Source organism: Protopterus annectens, chromosome 6.part0 (genome assembly GCF_019279795.1).
Source record: "Protopterus annectens isolate FY-2018-M chromosome 6.part0, PAN1.0, whole genome shotgun sequence".
Taxonomy (NCBI): Eukaryota; Metazoa; Chordata; order Ceratodontiformes; family Protopteridae; genus Protopterus; species Protopterus annectens.
In genome coordinates this window covers 288710184-288725888 of record NC_056737.1, presented here as the reverse complement: position 1 = coordinate 288725888, position 15705 = coordinate 288710184, and the positions used below count along the sequence as shown (strand labels likewise).

At 35.4% G+C, this 15705-nt stretch overlaps 1 protein-coding gene across 1 annotated transcript in view; it reads left to right on the top strand.

Annotated features, from left to right (window-relative positions):
* Positions 1-15705, top strand: part of LOC122803823 (neurexin-3-like) — a 2450564-nt gene that overhangs the window by 498395 nt on the left and 1936464 nt on the right. Inside the window, exon 3 of the mRNA XM_044073508.1 lies at positions 3491-3508. Within this exon, the coding sequence (XP_043929443.1) occupies positions 3491-3508 (18 nt within the window). The remainder of the gene's footprint in view (positions 1-3490; positions 3509-15705) is intronic.

Below are 15705 nucleotides of genomic sequence, written 5' to 3'. Positions count from 1 at the left end.
ATTTGGAGTGACAAAAACATAGATCTGGAGTTTAAAATAATGTTGGTAGTGAAAAGTCTTACAGGGCAGTAAATCAGAAAGTTATATTTAGCTTGTTAAACTAGAGTACGTACCAGTAGTTACCTGAATGCAGTTTATGGCTGCAATGAAAGTAAAACTGACTAGTTAAAAATGGATCATTACCAAAGTGATAATAGTAAAACCAGAAAAGCTGAATTCTTCTTGCCTTATCTTGAATGATGATTTTGTTAGGAATTATTTAGCAACTATGTCAAGATAAAAGAATCAGAGTGATGAAACCGGACAAAGGTGGGGGGGGGGTATGCAGAGTGTTATGTTAACAAAATATATGTGTTTTTGAATAATGACAAAATGTATGAAGGAACTACCTTGAACTACACTCACATAACAACCAGAAAGATAGATTTTTGTCTTCAAGATTTGTTTGACCAGGGGCAAATAGATAAGAAGGTGTTTGATTTTTTTATATGTAAAAATGCACCTTCTGTTTTTGGTATCCTGAAGATACATAAGGAATTAAAGGACTCCCCAATGAGTCAATGCAAGTACATCCAAAATACATGCTTTGGCTAAATTCATAGAGCTAAAGCTAAAAAACTGTTTAACTGGTTTTCATCATTTATGAAGGACTCTTGTGATTTTTTGTGTAAACTACAAAGAGTTGATTATTCTGAAAATCTGTGGTTTGTAACAATTGACGTGGTTAACCTATTTAATGTGATACCATACAAACAGGGCTTAGAGTAGTTCAGGGAATTTTTGGTCGATTTAGGGAAGTTGATTAATGATGAAATTAATCTGTTATTTTTTAATGGAGTTAGTCTTGGACTATAACTGTGTATATATAGAAGGGCAATAGTCCAACAAAAAAAGAGGTGTGGCAATGGGGCTGCATGTGCTCCCTTGTATGCCAATATTGTGATGTTACAATGGGAAAAACACTTTGTATTAAATTCTCCCATACATAGACCATGGAAGTTATATGTTCATTTTTTAGACAACATATTTATAGCTTGGGAGACAGGGAACAATGAAATTGAAAACTTGATTAGGTATTCCACAATGTCTTTCTTAAGATTCACCTATTCCTATAGTGACAAAAAAATAAGTTATCTAGCTGTATTTGTGTCCAGAGACTATCTTCATAAGAAAATAACTACCAACATTTATGATAAACCTCACTATTCAAATGCATTATTACATTACTCCAGCTGTCAACCCCAACATGTTAAAAGGGGTGCGGTAAAAGGACAGTTTGTCTGTTTGGCCAAAATCATTTCGGAAGATGATTTCATTTCAGAAGTGAGTAAATTAGCAGTAATGTTTTACACAAGAGGATACCCTGAAGCATTGGTGGGTGGCATAAAAAGAAATTTGTTTAAAAAGGAGGCAATGAGGTATTCTTACTCCCCTTTTAAGAGGTGATTTGAATTTAGCAGAGGACAGTGCCCCAGGTATTGTGGTTAATTCTGACAATAAAAGGGTTGAATGTGCTTTTATTGCCACTTATACTGTGGATTGTGAAAATATATTTAACATACTTTTAAAAAATTGGAAGATTTTTTCTTGTTTTGAAAAAGGGACAGAGTCCTTGGGAGGAAGACCACATATGGTATACAGGACAGGGAGATCCGTTAAATGGTACCTTGAAGGAGGAGAAGCAGTGCGGAATAGCCCTAAAAACAGAAGGGGTACCTATAAATGTGGTTGTTGTAGCCAATGTAGATTAATTTTGGAAGGAGACATGACTAACATAAGGGTTTATAGAATACATACCCCCCTTCATCGTATATGTGATTCCAAGGGAATAGTATATGTGGCAAAATGTTCACAATGCACTGGTTTTTATATAGAGAAAACCAAGCGAAAATTTAAAGAATGTATTTATGAGCGAAATTTAGATATAAAGAACAAAAATGAAAAGAATTCTGTATAAGCACATTCAGTTTCACCCTAGAAATGATGTGTCAAGTTAAATGGTTTTCCAGGTTTAAATGAACACGTATCTATAGCCGCCATATTGCATTTAAAGTCATATAACATGTAAAATGAAGTGTTCAAAAGTTGTTTTATCATGTAATAAGTTGGTGTAGGTATTTTAATATCGCATTCGTTTTTAAAAAAAAACAGTGTTGAATTGGTTAATTGAATATTTTAATGAACATTGTTATGTGATCATGTGACTTTTATTGGTTTATTATTTAAGCAAGGTGTGGTTGCTGGATAGTATGGATTCTGAAAAAGTCTAAGTTACAATCCAATGAAAGTGCTTAAACTGTCAATAAACTTTATTAGAACAAGAGCAGGTCCTGCATTTTTGTTCCAGTGTTCGGCTTTATTGCTTTGTGGTTCCTAGTCTTTTGTGTGTTGGTTTGACAGGAATTATTTTATGTCATTTTTTATAAGCAGCATTTTTTGAATTTGTCATTTAGAAAACTGTGCCATTTTACATGCCAGAGTGCAATTACAAATATCAGCAATATGTAAAAATGGAAGTAAATGAGCATCTATCATGCTGATAAGTTTTTCCTTGCACAAAACCAAAATCTGATTTATTTTCTGTGGTATCTGCTTTCCAATGTCCTTTTTTAATATGATGTAACTGCACCAGTAGACAAATGAATCCAAACAGAGCCACCTGGAGGGCATGCAAGGGGCATTGTCTGCTGTGCCACAGGTGAAAATAAATGTGAGCTTATAAAGTAAATGTTTCTCTTGTATGTTCTTGGTCACACTTTACTTCATAGAACTGATGTGCTGTGTCAATATCTTGCATTTAGTAAAGCAAAATATTATACGAGAATTTAGCCTAGAATATAAATACACGTGTGTGAAACATGTATACACACACACACACACACACACACACACACACACACACACACACACACACACACACACACACACACACACACACACACACACACACACACACACACACACACACACATGCAAACTAATAGAAATACACAACTGTATATTTCAGCAATGCAAGACACTACAGGGAAGAAGGATGCTGCTTTGAAGTGCTCCAAACTTTGTTATCACTTTTTACTTCCTAACTGCAGACTGTGGTCCTACAACTGGTAATAAATTCTCATGACCCCTAGCTAGGGAGCAGGACCACTTGCAGAAGGCTTGCTGGAATTTATGTTGAAATCCTGCTGTAGGACATTCTGTTTTGAGTGAATCCTATATATAAATGTCAGTTTATCTCCTACTTTCTCAGCTTGGTTTGGTGGATTAACATTGGTCTGTTTTCAGCACTCAGGACAGACGAAAAAGTGATGTTTAATGATTGTTGCATCATGCCAAGTGTACAACAGCACTTGCATGCAAATGTGTGCAAACTATATAAATGTTTTGCATGAAGCACTTTTCCATGCAAAAGCAGAGTGTGCCTAATCTTTCTCCTTTTCCTCTCTCTTTTCTTTCTGTCTTTTGTTTTCATTTTCTTATGCATAATCAGAGGGCAACCATATCCCAGGTGAGTTTCTAAACTTAATCCTAGGTGTTTGTGCACCCTCATTATGCACATTTAATGATGAATTCTACCTGACTCAACACTTTTTACAAGGCCAAATATATTGAATATTTCATTTTGTGAAAGCTGTGGTCCTTAGATCTGATCTGGTATGAGACCTGGAATTGAGAAATATGGCATCAATCTCTTAAAAAAGTCATTTTGAAGAAGGAGTGGCCCCAATATCCCCAACAACTCCCAAAGCGAACCCGCTGTACAAATTATAGTTCATTGTCATGTGTTAGTGCCTAAATGTGTCTGGAATGTCTGCTTTTTACCTAAAATCTAGATGTACAGCTTTTGTCATGGCATGTATGTTTTATTACATCACCACAAATGTTCATATCATTCTGTTTCTTATTATATATGGTGATTGCATGCATCCTATTACTTTTTGGCTGCTGGCTCCATTACTTCTGGATCTAAATTAATGATATGATAATGTTTTCATTATGTGACATCATATCTCTTTTATTTCCAGAACAGTAGACTGCAATATTAGATGCAAAATGTTTGCAAATGAAATGTTATTTTAAACAATGCATAGTTATATGATTTAGTCTTAAACATTTAATATGTTTGAAAACATGAGTATAACAAAGATTTAAGTATTAACTCCCAGAAAAGGTTTTGAATATGTATCAACTCTTTAGCAGAAATTGGCATAATCACTTTTATGCCGGCCTCCCATTAACTATGTTTTATATTTATGTGTAATGTGGCTTAAACATATCTGGCCAAATGGAGTACATACAAAAATTGCTCATAATATCACAGCTGTTTCTAGTAATACAACCGAAAAGCAGAACAACAGGTCAAAAAGGCAAGCAAATACTGTCATACAGAAATACTGGTCTTCATAACAAGCCATCTAAATTCAAGTCACCAGTCTAAGTGATGCCTTTTATTAAAGCAACAAGACGGTTTTATAGTTGGTAAAATAATAATTCAAGAAGTAAATAATGGTGGAAACAAAATTTCCTGTTATTAAAGAGCTTTATGATTAAGCACTAATGATGAATGGATGTTACAAAATGCATTTTTTGTGAAAATGCAAAGATGTCAAAAGGGCTTTCTGAAGTTGCAGAACTCTGTGCTATTGTAGTTATTGCTTTTCTAGAAAATGTATTGATTAGATTCCTGCAGGATCAATTCACCTTGGTTATTTCTATTCAGATTACTTTTGTTTTTGAATTGTTTGATCGGTAAAGTGTTTCATGGTAAAAAAAAAAGCAAGCTGCAAATTATTTATGTGCAAGGAATCTGTAGTTTAAGTAGCCAATTTCTCTCTTTTTAATTAAATTAATTCTGCTTTTCAGATGTGTTTGTCTAAACTTTCATTATAACCTGGTAATGTTAAATGACATGTTGGAGAATACAGATGTCTACTGATACCAATCAGAATATTTACTTTTTTCTGGGTGTTGCTGAATCCTCCCCTACTCTACACTCATGCATGCGCATGCACACACACACACACACACACACACACACACACACACACACACACACACACACACACAGCTTTTATGTATGATAGTTAAAAGTTAAATTATGCATCATGTGATTGCTTTTAATTAGAGGATTACTGCTTTATTATCTCCGCTTTACAACATCTCATTGGCTTGTCCATCAAATATTTGAATAAAGAAAAAGCTGGCAGAGTGAGTGACGAGCTAGACAGGGAAAGGGCTTTGTACTGATAAAACCAGATAAAGATGTTCTTTGTAAAGCACTGAAGAACACAATAGTCTATTCACATACATACACAACTATGAAAAAGAATTTAACGCTGCAGGCTCAGCAGATTTTATTTTCCTGACATGAAAGTTGGAAAAAAAACTTACATTCCCATTGGGGTTGTAGAATGAGCTAGCAGGAATCTTAAACAACTAGTTTCATGTCTCTGTTACATAGTATATTTTTCTTTTAAGACAGGTCAGGCTAGTATAGTTCTGTATAATAACTTTGTAGGGCATTCATGTTAGGATACACCAATGGAAACAATGTTTATACCAAGGTACGGTTGCAGTTAAGAATAGTAAGTCCCAAATAACATCTTGATGAGGGCAGGGGTGAGCAATCTCACTGCATGGTCACATATGAAAAATTATCACCCCATTGTTAAGGATTTGTTTTAAGGTGTGGTACTCAGAATACTGAGGAATTGCAGAGCAATATTATCGATAAATTAAATATTTGTCTGGCAAAACTGTTATAGTTCTTGGTGGCTCATTAGGTAACACTTCCCTTTCTTTGTGGGCATACTGGTCCATCACTGGGAAAACAGTGATGAATTTTCTTCATAGGTGCACCATGTGACATGAAATGATGACCTAAGCACAATCAAGGGTTCATACAGGCAGCCATGAGGGCAAGGTGTGACATGAGGCAACAACAGAAGCCATTACTGTTTGAAACATAACACTAGACTTTAAAGCAGTGGAATTCTGCAATACTAATGACGTAAAATCTTCACTAACAGAACAATTTGATAAAAGCTGCTTTGACTGGCAAAAATAAAAAATACTGACACTGCAGTGAACACACATGGCACAAAGTTGCAAAGCCTTCTAAGTGGGTTAGGGATATTATACCTACATTAAACAAAATTACATACAAGTGAAAGCAAACAAAAATAGTCAATAGAAAATATTGCAAACAGACTCACCTTACGTAATTAACTACCTCACAACAGAAATAAAATCTTAGGTACAGTAATAATATGACAACTGTCCACTTTCTTATGGGCAATATCTTCATATAATTTGCATATCCAAATATTATCAAGACTGATCTCACCATATCAAGAAAAATATCCAAAGAACTCCCACTCATAGTTCCCGAACAATATTTGTTTACCAAAACCTGTTCCAGTACCTTTCTTCTCTTGTGAAATCCTATACAGTTATCAGCTGCAGTGTTCAAAAAGTAATGTTTCAAACATTACTGCTGTTTACTGTGTGAGACTGCAGTACAGTAGAGGTCAGGAAATTTGCCCCCCCCCCCCGTACTCCAACCCTGGGGTTGGTATATATAATTAGAAGGGGACATGCAAGACATGAATCACATGCTACAAATATATCTACATATATCAGTGAAATAGAAGCAAACTCATTGTACACATATTACACTCACCCACCACTAACGGTGTAAACTACAATTTGGTACATTTACATATTTTGGTTAATGTTCCATTGTTGAACTATACTTGATTCAATGCAAGTCGACGAACTTTAATTTGAGCAATAACTTGTTTTCCCATAATCTTACACCAAATAATAACAAAAATGGCTGATCACAAATCAGCAGCAAAAGCACTTCTTTTCCTAGTGAAACAGTAAATGGAATTAAGGAAGGTGGCTGAAGGAAAAGGATTTGGACAAACCAATAATTATCCTTTTGCTTTTATTAATGTCAGTTTTATACCTAATCTTACTTTTCAGAAGCTAATAACTGGACAAAGATAAGTTACCATAAGCTGACACATGTTAATATGACAATATATCTGATATTTGTCATAAATCTGCCAATACCTAAGCATGTCAGGGACAGAGAAGCATTTCCATAGGGACTAGTGCAAATGGTACCAGTTGTACCTTGGAATCTAGTAGGGAAATTCAAACAGTAAACTGAAAGGAATCACAGCAGCATTGCCAGGTTACTATAAAGTAGTTTTAAGAGGAGAAGATTACAGCTTTTAAAAGTAATATTGTAAAATGATTCCCTTTTTACTGTTTGCAAAGTGCAGAACTTAAGTTTGCAATCAAACTGACTTCTTTCAGTTTCAGTACTTCCTGGCTGTAAATGGCTTGGTTCTGAGCACTGCTGATGGACAATAATGCTTTTTGTGATATCCAGAGACTGACCTGTATGTCTCAGATGTTACATAATCCACCTGTCAGTGGTGGTGACTGCAGTCATTTTAAAGTATGAAGTTACAGTAGTGTCCTTTCAAAGTGAATGACTGTCATCTAGAAAGAGATTTGTGCACACTCTGTACTCCCAATGCACTAATATTTTTTCCCATAAACCCTCAGATAATAGTCCATTAATAATTACTCAGTGCATGCTACAACCTGCAGGCTGACAGGCTGAGTGGCGGTTTACTATAGATAATATGCACAGCAGTCTTTTTTGCCACTTTTTTCCAAAAACACAATAAAGCAGAACAGAGGAGTAATGCCAGAATCAGACGAGTACTATAAAATTCAGTTTGATAAAATGAAAAATGTGAATATAATGTAAGAACTTTCATCTCCAAAAAAAAAAAAACCAAAAGAAACAGACATTGATTGGTTCAGTCCTTGTGTGACTTTTTTGGAGGCAAAGGCACTTACACCGTTTTCTTATTTTTTTTTATTTTATTAAAGTAAGATTTATAATATTCTGTGATCTGCTACTGGTTTTTGGTTCTCTGTCCTGTATTTTTCATGTTTTTTGGAGTATTGCCACCGCAGTTGGACTGCTTTTTCTGTGTTAATTTCCCCTTTTTAGTTATGTTGCTCTTGTTTCCTTGACCTAGCTTTCTTGTTGTCCTTATATCTGGATGCCTGCTATCATATAAATTTTTCTCTTTTTTTCTTTTGGCACATTGTTGAGTTTTCATATTTATAAGGATGTGTGACTGTACCCTTTCCAGTCATAATCATGTGTCAATATTTCTTGCACATTAAAGGAAATTGGTTACTATTTCTGTAGCTCTATGTGCAACCATTTATGTAAATTATACACTTCATATGACAAGAGGAAAGATCAACAGAAGCAAAAATGGCACTTTATAAAGCTCTTCCAATTAAGTTACATGCAAACTAAATGTTTGAATCCCCTTATTTAAACTGCAGGGATTATGGGCTTCATTCAGAGCCACAGAAATAGGTAATATATCACTCGGTGTAAAATATGGACTCTTTAATTTCTCATTGTTGTCACTTTAATAAGCATTAAATTATAAATCATTGTTTTGTGTATGTGCAAGCCTCTGCTGCAAATCCAGAGCCAAACATTTTCATACTTGACCTGGATTTGTTTTACATCCTTACAAAGCAAATCTGATGCTCATTGAAAAATCTTCTGCTTAATAGATTTATCATACATCTTTGTCCCCAAAGTAATGAGTTCCTAATCACACCATTTATGTCTTCCATAATAAACAGTCACTTTCTCTTCTGCAGGCTGCTGTGCAGTTAACCCTTTGCCTGACGTTGGGCCCTCTGAGAGTGTGCATGCACAGCCGTAGCTCTTTTGCCAGGCAATGGTAAAGCAGCACACTTTGCTAGCCATCAGGTACTTATGTAACTTCAGGAGTTCGCTTCTGACATGGACCGAAAATATGCCCAATGTAGCATAGCAAGTGGAATATTGACTCACACCTGCTTCAGTTCACTAAGAAAAATACTGTACAAATAAATAACACCATCATTGTGAAAAACTTGTTCAAAGGTACAGATTAAAGTATCTTAAAAAGCAATCAGCAAAACAGAAAAATGCTATACCCTGTTATAAAAATAAATAAATGCTTAAAGTGGAAGCAGAATTTCTATAAATGACAACACAAAGTACAGCAGGAATGCTGATTAAGTCTTTCAGCATCAAATAAAAGTATGATTCACCACAAATAAATACTTTTTTAAATCTGAAAGATACGTTCTGTCTGTATTGACTGTGCAAGGGAACATTCTGAACACCTTGAGAAACTATAGCTCTTGCTCACAGTATATGCAAATGAGGGTTACTGGTGAATCATTAGAAAAAGCAGTCTTTAATATTTACTTAGTATATGTGGGATGTAGTGTATTAATACAGCTACTTATACATGTGTGTATATGTATTTATATATATATATATATATATATATATATATATATATATATATATATATATATATATGGGTCTACTTCATATGATCGAAAGACCATTAGATCAAAACCCATTTGAGTGAAAGTTCATTTGATCGAAAACCAGTATTCAAGGCATAAAACTGGGATTTGTCCCCCTCCCCAATGTCGTGTGACCCTGGAGTTGGTATATATAGCTAGGGGGGGTGTGGGGGGTGAAGCCCCCCACCCAGTTTCCTTTAAAAGAAGAAAATAAAACAAAAAGTACAGATTTTAAATGAAAATAGGTGGGGGGGCTTAGCCACCCACACCCCCCAATGTGGAGGGACCCCCCCTAACTATATATACCAACTCCAGGGTTGCACAACATTGGGGAGGGGGACAAATACCAGTTTTATGCATTGAATAATGGTTTTTCGATCAAATGAACTTTTGATCAAATGGGTTTCGATCAAATGGTCTTTCAATCATATGAAGTAGATCCATATATATATATATATATATATATATATATATATATATATACACACACACACACACACACACACACACACACACACACACACACACACACACACCTAGGAATGCATACATATGTGCGTGTATTCACACATATATGGATACACATGTGAGTGCATGTACAAATGTGCTTATTCATGTATGTGCAAAAGTGTATTTTTACACATGAGGATATGTGTGTATGAATGCATGCAGGTATGGATTTGATGTATCTTTGTGTGTATAAGCCTCGTGTGCCTCTACCTATTTGAATGCATGTGTACATACAGGTACTTTTATATGTATGTGTGTGTATGGATGTACTTATATGCACAGTGGATATAAAAAATGTGCACACACCCCTGTTAAAATGCCAGGTTTTTGTGATATAAAAAAATGAGACTGCAGTAAATCATTTCAAAACTTTTCCCACCTTTAATGTGACCTGTAACCTGTACAATTCAATTGAAAAACAAATCTGTTAGGGGAAAAGATATAAAAAATAAAAAACATACAATAAGCTAGTTGCATAAGTATGCATACCCTTAAACTAATACTTTGTTGAAGCACCTTTTGATTTAATTACAGCATTCAGTTTTCTTGGGTAGGAGTCTATCAGCATGGCACATCTTGACTTGACAATATTTGCCCACTTTTCCTTGCAAAAGTGCTCCAAATCTGTCAGAATCTAAAGGCATCTGTTGTGCACAGCCCTTTTCAGGTCACCCCAAGATTTTTTTATTGGATCTAGGTCTGGGCCCTGGCTAGGCCATTTCAAAACTTTAATTTTAATTCTTTTGTTGATTTGGATGTCAGCTTGGTGTCATTGTCATGCTGAAAGGTGAAATTCCTCTTCTTTTTCATCTTTCTAGCAGACGTCTGAAAGTTATGGGCTAAAAGTGACTGGTATTTGGAACTGATCAACATTCCCTCCACCTTGACTAAAGCCCCAGTTACAGCTGAAAAAAAGCAACCCCAAAGCATGATACTGAAACCACCATGCTTCACCATGGGGATGATGTTCTTTTGGTGATGCAAAGTGTTGTTTTTGCGCCAAACGTACCTTTTGGAATTGTGGCCAAAAAGTTAAACCTTGGTCTCATCAGACCATAACACATTTTCCCACATGCTTTTAGGAGACTTGATGCATTCTTTGGAAATTTTAGTTGGACCTGGATGTTTTTCTGTGAAGAAAAGGCTTCAGTCTTGCAACCCTACCCCATAGTCCAGACATATACAGAATACATGTTGTCACTTGTAGTACACAACCAGTACTTGCCATAAATTCCTAAAGCTCCTTCAGTATTGCTGTAGGTTTTCTGGCAGCCTCCTTGACTAGTTTTCATCTTGTCTTTTCATCAATTTTGGAGGGATGCTCAGTTCTTTGCAACATCAGAGTTGTTGTCTCATATTTTCTCCACTTTTTGATGACTGTCTTCACTGTGTTCCATGGTATATCCAATGCCGTAGAAAAATTTTTGTACCCTTCTCCTGACTGATACCTTTCAACAGTGAGATCCCTTTGATGCTTTTCCAGCTCTCTGTGAACCATGGCTTTTGCTATAGCAGACAACTGGGTAAATATCAGGAAAATCTTACTAGGACAGCTGAACTTTAGGGTTAATCAGAGTCTCTTTAATTGATGGCAGGTGTGTACCCAAGAAGACTGAATGCCGTAATTAAATCAAAAGATGCTTCAACAAAGTATTAGTTTAAGGGTGTGCACACACAACAAAGTATTAAATGGTGTGCACACTTATTCAACCAGCGTATTGTACTTTTTTATTTTTTATATTTTTCCCCTAACAGATTTGTTTGTTTTTCAATTGAATTGTACAGGTTATAGGTCAGATTAAAGGTGGGAAAAGTTTTGAAATGATTTATTGTGGTCTCATTTTTTTATATAAAAAAACCTGGCATTTTAACAGAGGTGTGTACACTTTATATATCCACTGTATATCAGTATGTATATATACACATGAAAATGTAAGCTTGTACTTGTATGTATGCGAGCATGTACATATGTAGTAATAAAGTATGTGGGCATGCATCTTATAAATATTATGTTGCTCATATATGCATGAGCTTTTGCAAATATGTATCTATATAGATAAAACTATACTACCAGCAGCTGTAAGCCTTATAGTAATCCACTTTATTACACACAATAGCACAATAGCAACCACGATGGAGTGCTTTCTTCCCCTGACCGGGGATTTCATCAGAATCAAAAGCTCACCTTCTATCAATTAATTTATACATTTGTCCTAATGACGTTACTAATTGATACAATAAATTTAAACATCTCCTACACATTAAAACGTATAAAACCAACTACAATATATTCACTAAAACTTTTAAAAGTCATATGTTTAACTGTATTTCTATATTTTAACCTAACCACTTAACCTAAAACTGCCTTACTGGCCAATATAGGCTTAATAGAAATGACTTCATTTAACCCAGGGCTTTGGCAGGCTTGCAGCCTTATCTGCCATTTTGTCTCCCTTTCTTTTATGTAACATCTAAAATCACCCCACTAGGGTTTGGTACTACCCTTTCTAAAATTCCAAATAAATATTCCACAAAATTAGAACAAACTTTTGAATGTTTAAAAAGTGCGTTGTTGTTGTTACATGTAGAAATCTGGTAAAAATGTTCATAAATCTTGTCTCTCAAGTGTCTCTCTGTCATCCCTACACAGAACGCGGGGCAGGATTTACACATAGCCAAGTACACAACCCCTTTTGTTTGATAGTTCCCCTTGCCAAAACAAACTTTAGTTTTCAATGTGTTACTTAAAACTACATTCTCTTTTTCGAAAATGTGTTTACATTGGGAACACGACCCACATCTTGTGATACCATGCTTAAAGTTGACAAAACCTCTTGGCATTCCTTCAAACAATTTCTTTAAATTGGTTCCTGTCTTAAATACAAAAGAGGTCTTAGTTCCTACAATAGACCATAGAATGGAATTGCTTTTCAAAATTGATCAATTATTCTCAACAATATTAATCACATCATGTGCCCTAGCCCACTATGGTACCACCATAGCTCTCTCATATGTATCACCCTTGTCTTTTTCAATTTCTACTCCAGTAGTCTCTCCAAGAAAAGGGGTCCCCAAAAGAGGTTTATATTTTTTCCCCACTCTTTCCATACATATTCTGTATTTTCATGGACTAATTTGTTTGGATAGGCTCTTTCCAGAAGCATGTCAGCAACCTTTTTTAACTCCCCTTCCACTTCTTCCTCCCTGGAGGTCATCCGTTCGAGTTGCCCCTTTGATGATACTTTTCTTTTGATGCTGTGAGTGGTTGCTTGTGTATTCCAGATAGGAATTGCTGAAAGTGGGTTTCCTATAAACTTTTGATTTGAACCCCATTTTTCCCTTTTCAATTAGTGTGTCCAAATAATTAATGCCATTACTATTACAAGTGTAGGTGAATCTCAAAAAACTGGATGCTTGATTCAAAAACTCAACAAATTCCTTAACCATGCTTGCTGTACCTGACCAAAGAATAAAAATGTCGTCCAAAAAACGGACGTATAATTTTACATATTTATAAAACTCACTCTTGAATACATTATTATTCTCCCATTCTAACAAAACTAGATTTGCGTATGTAGGGGTGCAGGAAGCACCCATAGCAACCCATCTACATTGCTTAAAATATTCACCCTCGATCATTATGTAGTTGTAATCAAGAACAATTCCCATAAATTCCAAAATCAACTCTATCTTGTCATTGGAATACGTAATGTTTCTCCAAATACATTCTTAAAGTTCCATACCTTTGTCTCTAGGAATGGAGGTGAACAAATCAACCATGTCAATGGTCAAAAATATAATCGTGTTCTCCCATAATGTGTCTGTGATTCTACCCAGACAATCCCATGAATCTTTCAGTAGATATTGAGCATTGTTCACCACATGTTTAAGCCATTTATCAATGACCACACCAAAGGGGTACGTCTTCGAACCCCTCACTGATACTGTTGGTCTGAAACTCAAATTTTCTAAACCTTTGTGTGTTTTCAGCATCCCAGAAATGGTGGCTACCACTGGGTCTTTAACTTTTAGAAAGTTGTACATATTGAGCAAAATCCTTTCATCCAATAAATATTCTTCGAGAAAGGGGTCTATTTGACAATAACCCAAGAAACCCACTTTCAGCAATTCCTATCTGGAATACACAAGCAACCACTCACAGCATCAAAAGAAAAGTATCGTCAAAGGGGCAACTCGAACAGGTAGCCCAGATGACCTCCAGGGAGGAAGAAGTGGAAGAGAGTTAAAAAAGGTTGCTGACATGTTTCTGGAAAGAGGCTATCCAAAAAAATTAGTCCATGAAAATATGGAATATGTATGGAAAGAGTGGGTAAAAAAATATAAACCTCTTTTAGAGACCCCTTTTCTTGGAGAGACTACTGGAGTAGAAATTGAAAAAGACAAGGGTGATACATACGAGAGAGCTATGGTGGTACCATAGTGGGCTAGGGCACATGAAGTGATTAATATTATTGAGAATAATTGGGCAATTTTGAAAAGCAGTTCCATTCTATGGTCTATTGTAGGAACTAAGTCCTCTTTTGTATTTAAGACAGGAACCGATTTAAAGAAGATGTTTGAAGGAATGCCAAGAGGTTGTGTCAACTTTAAGCATGGTACCACAAGATGTGGGACGTGTTCACAATGTAAACACATTTTCAAAAAAGAGAATGTAGTTTTAAGTAACACACTGAAAACTAAAGTTTGGTTTGGCAAGGGGAACTATCAGACAAAAGGGGTTGTGTACTGGCTATGTGTAAATCCTGCCCTATGTTCTATGTAGGGAAGACAGAGACACACTTGAGGGGCAGGATTTACAAACATTTTTACCAGATTTCTACATGTAACAACAACAACACACTTTTTAAACATTCAAAAGTTTGTTTTAATTTTGTAGGATGTTTATTTGGAATTTTAGAAAGGGTAGTACCAAACCCTGGGGGGGGGGGGGGATTTTAGATGTTACATAGAAGAAAGGGAGACAAAATGGCAGATAAGGCTGCAAGTCTGCCAAAGCTCTGGGTTAAATGAAAGCATTTCTCTTAAGCCTATATTGGCTAAGGCAGTTTTAGGTTAAGTGGTTAGGTTAAAATATAGAAATACATTTAAACATATGACTTTTAAAAGTTTTAGTGAATACATTGTAGTCGGTTTTATAGGTTTTAATGTGTAGGAGATGTTTAAATTTATTGTATCAATTAGTGATGTCATTAGCATAAATATATAAATTAATTGGTAAAAGGTGAGCTGTTGATTCTGATCAAATCCCTGGTCAGGGGAAGAAAGCGCTCAATCGTGGTTGCTATTGTGCTATTGTGTACAATAAAATGGTTTACTATAAGGTTTCCGGCTGCTGGCAGTGCAGTTTTATCTACTTTGAGTTGATTTCACACTGGGCTGCTCATTTTTTCTTTCTAAATATGTATCTATATGTGTGCATCAATGTGTGAACTCATATCTAAAGGTACAGGTACATAATATATGTAAGTCCATGGACTGACTTACACACGTGCACATACTTGCATGTATTTGCTTATTCATGTATTTTTGCATGTGTGGACATACATGTATGTAGTTATAATTGTGTGTCTGTCTATCTGCTTGTATTTACATATGTGTGTATGTGTGTGTGTATACTTATATTTATACAAGTGTGGGTGTATGCATATACTTATACATGTTTTCATGTATGCATAAATACAACTGAAGTTTTCTATACATATCTAGTTATGTGGGTAGTATGTCTATGAGCCATCAGTGGATTTGTATATG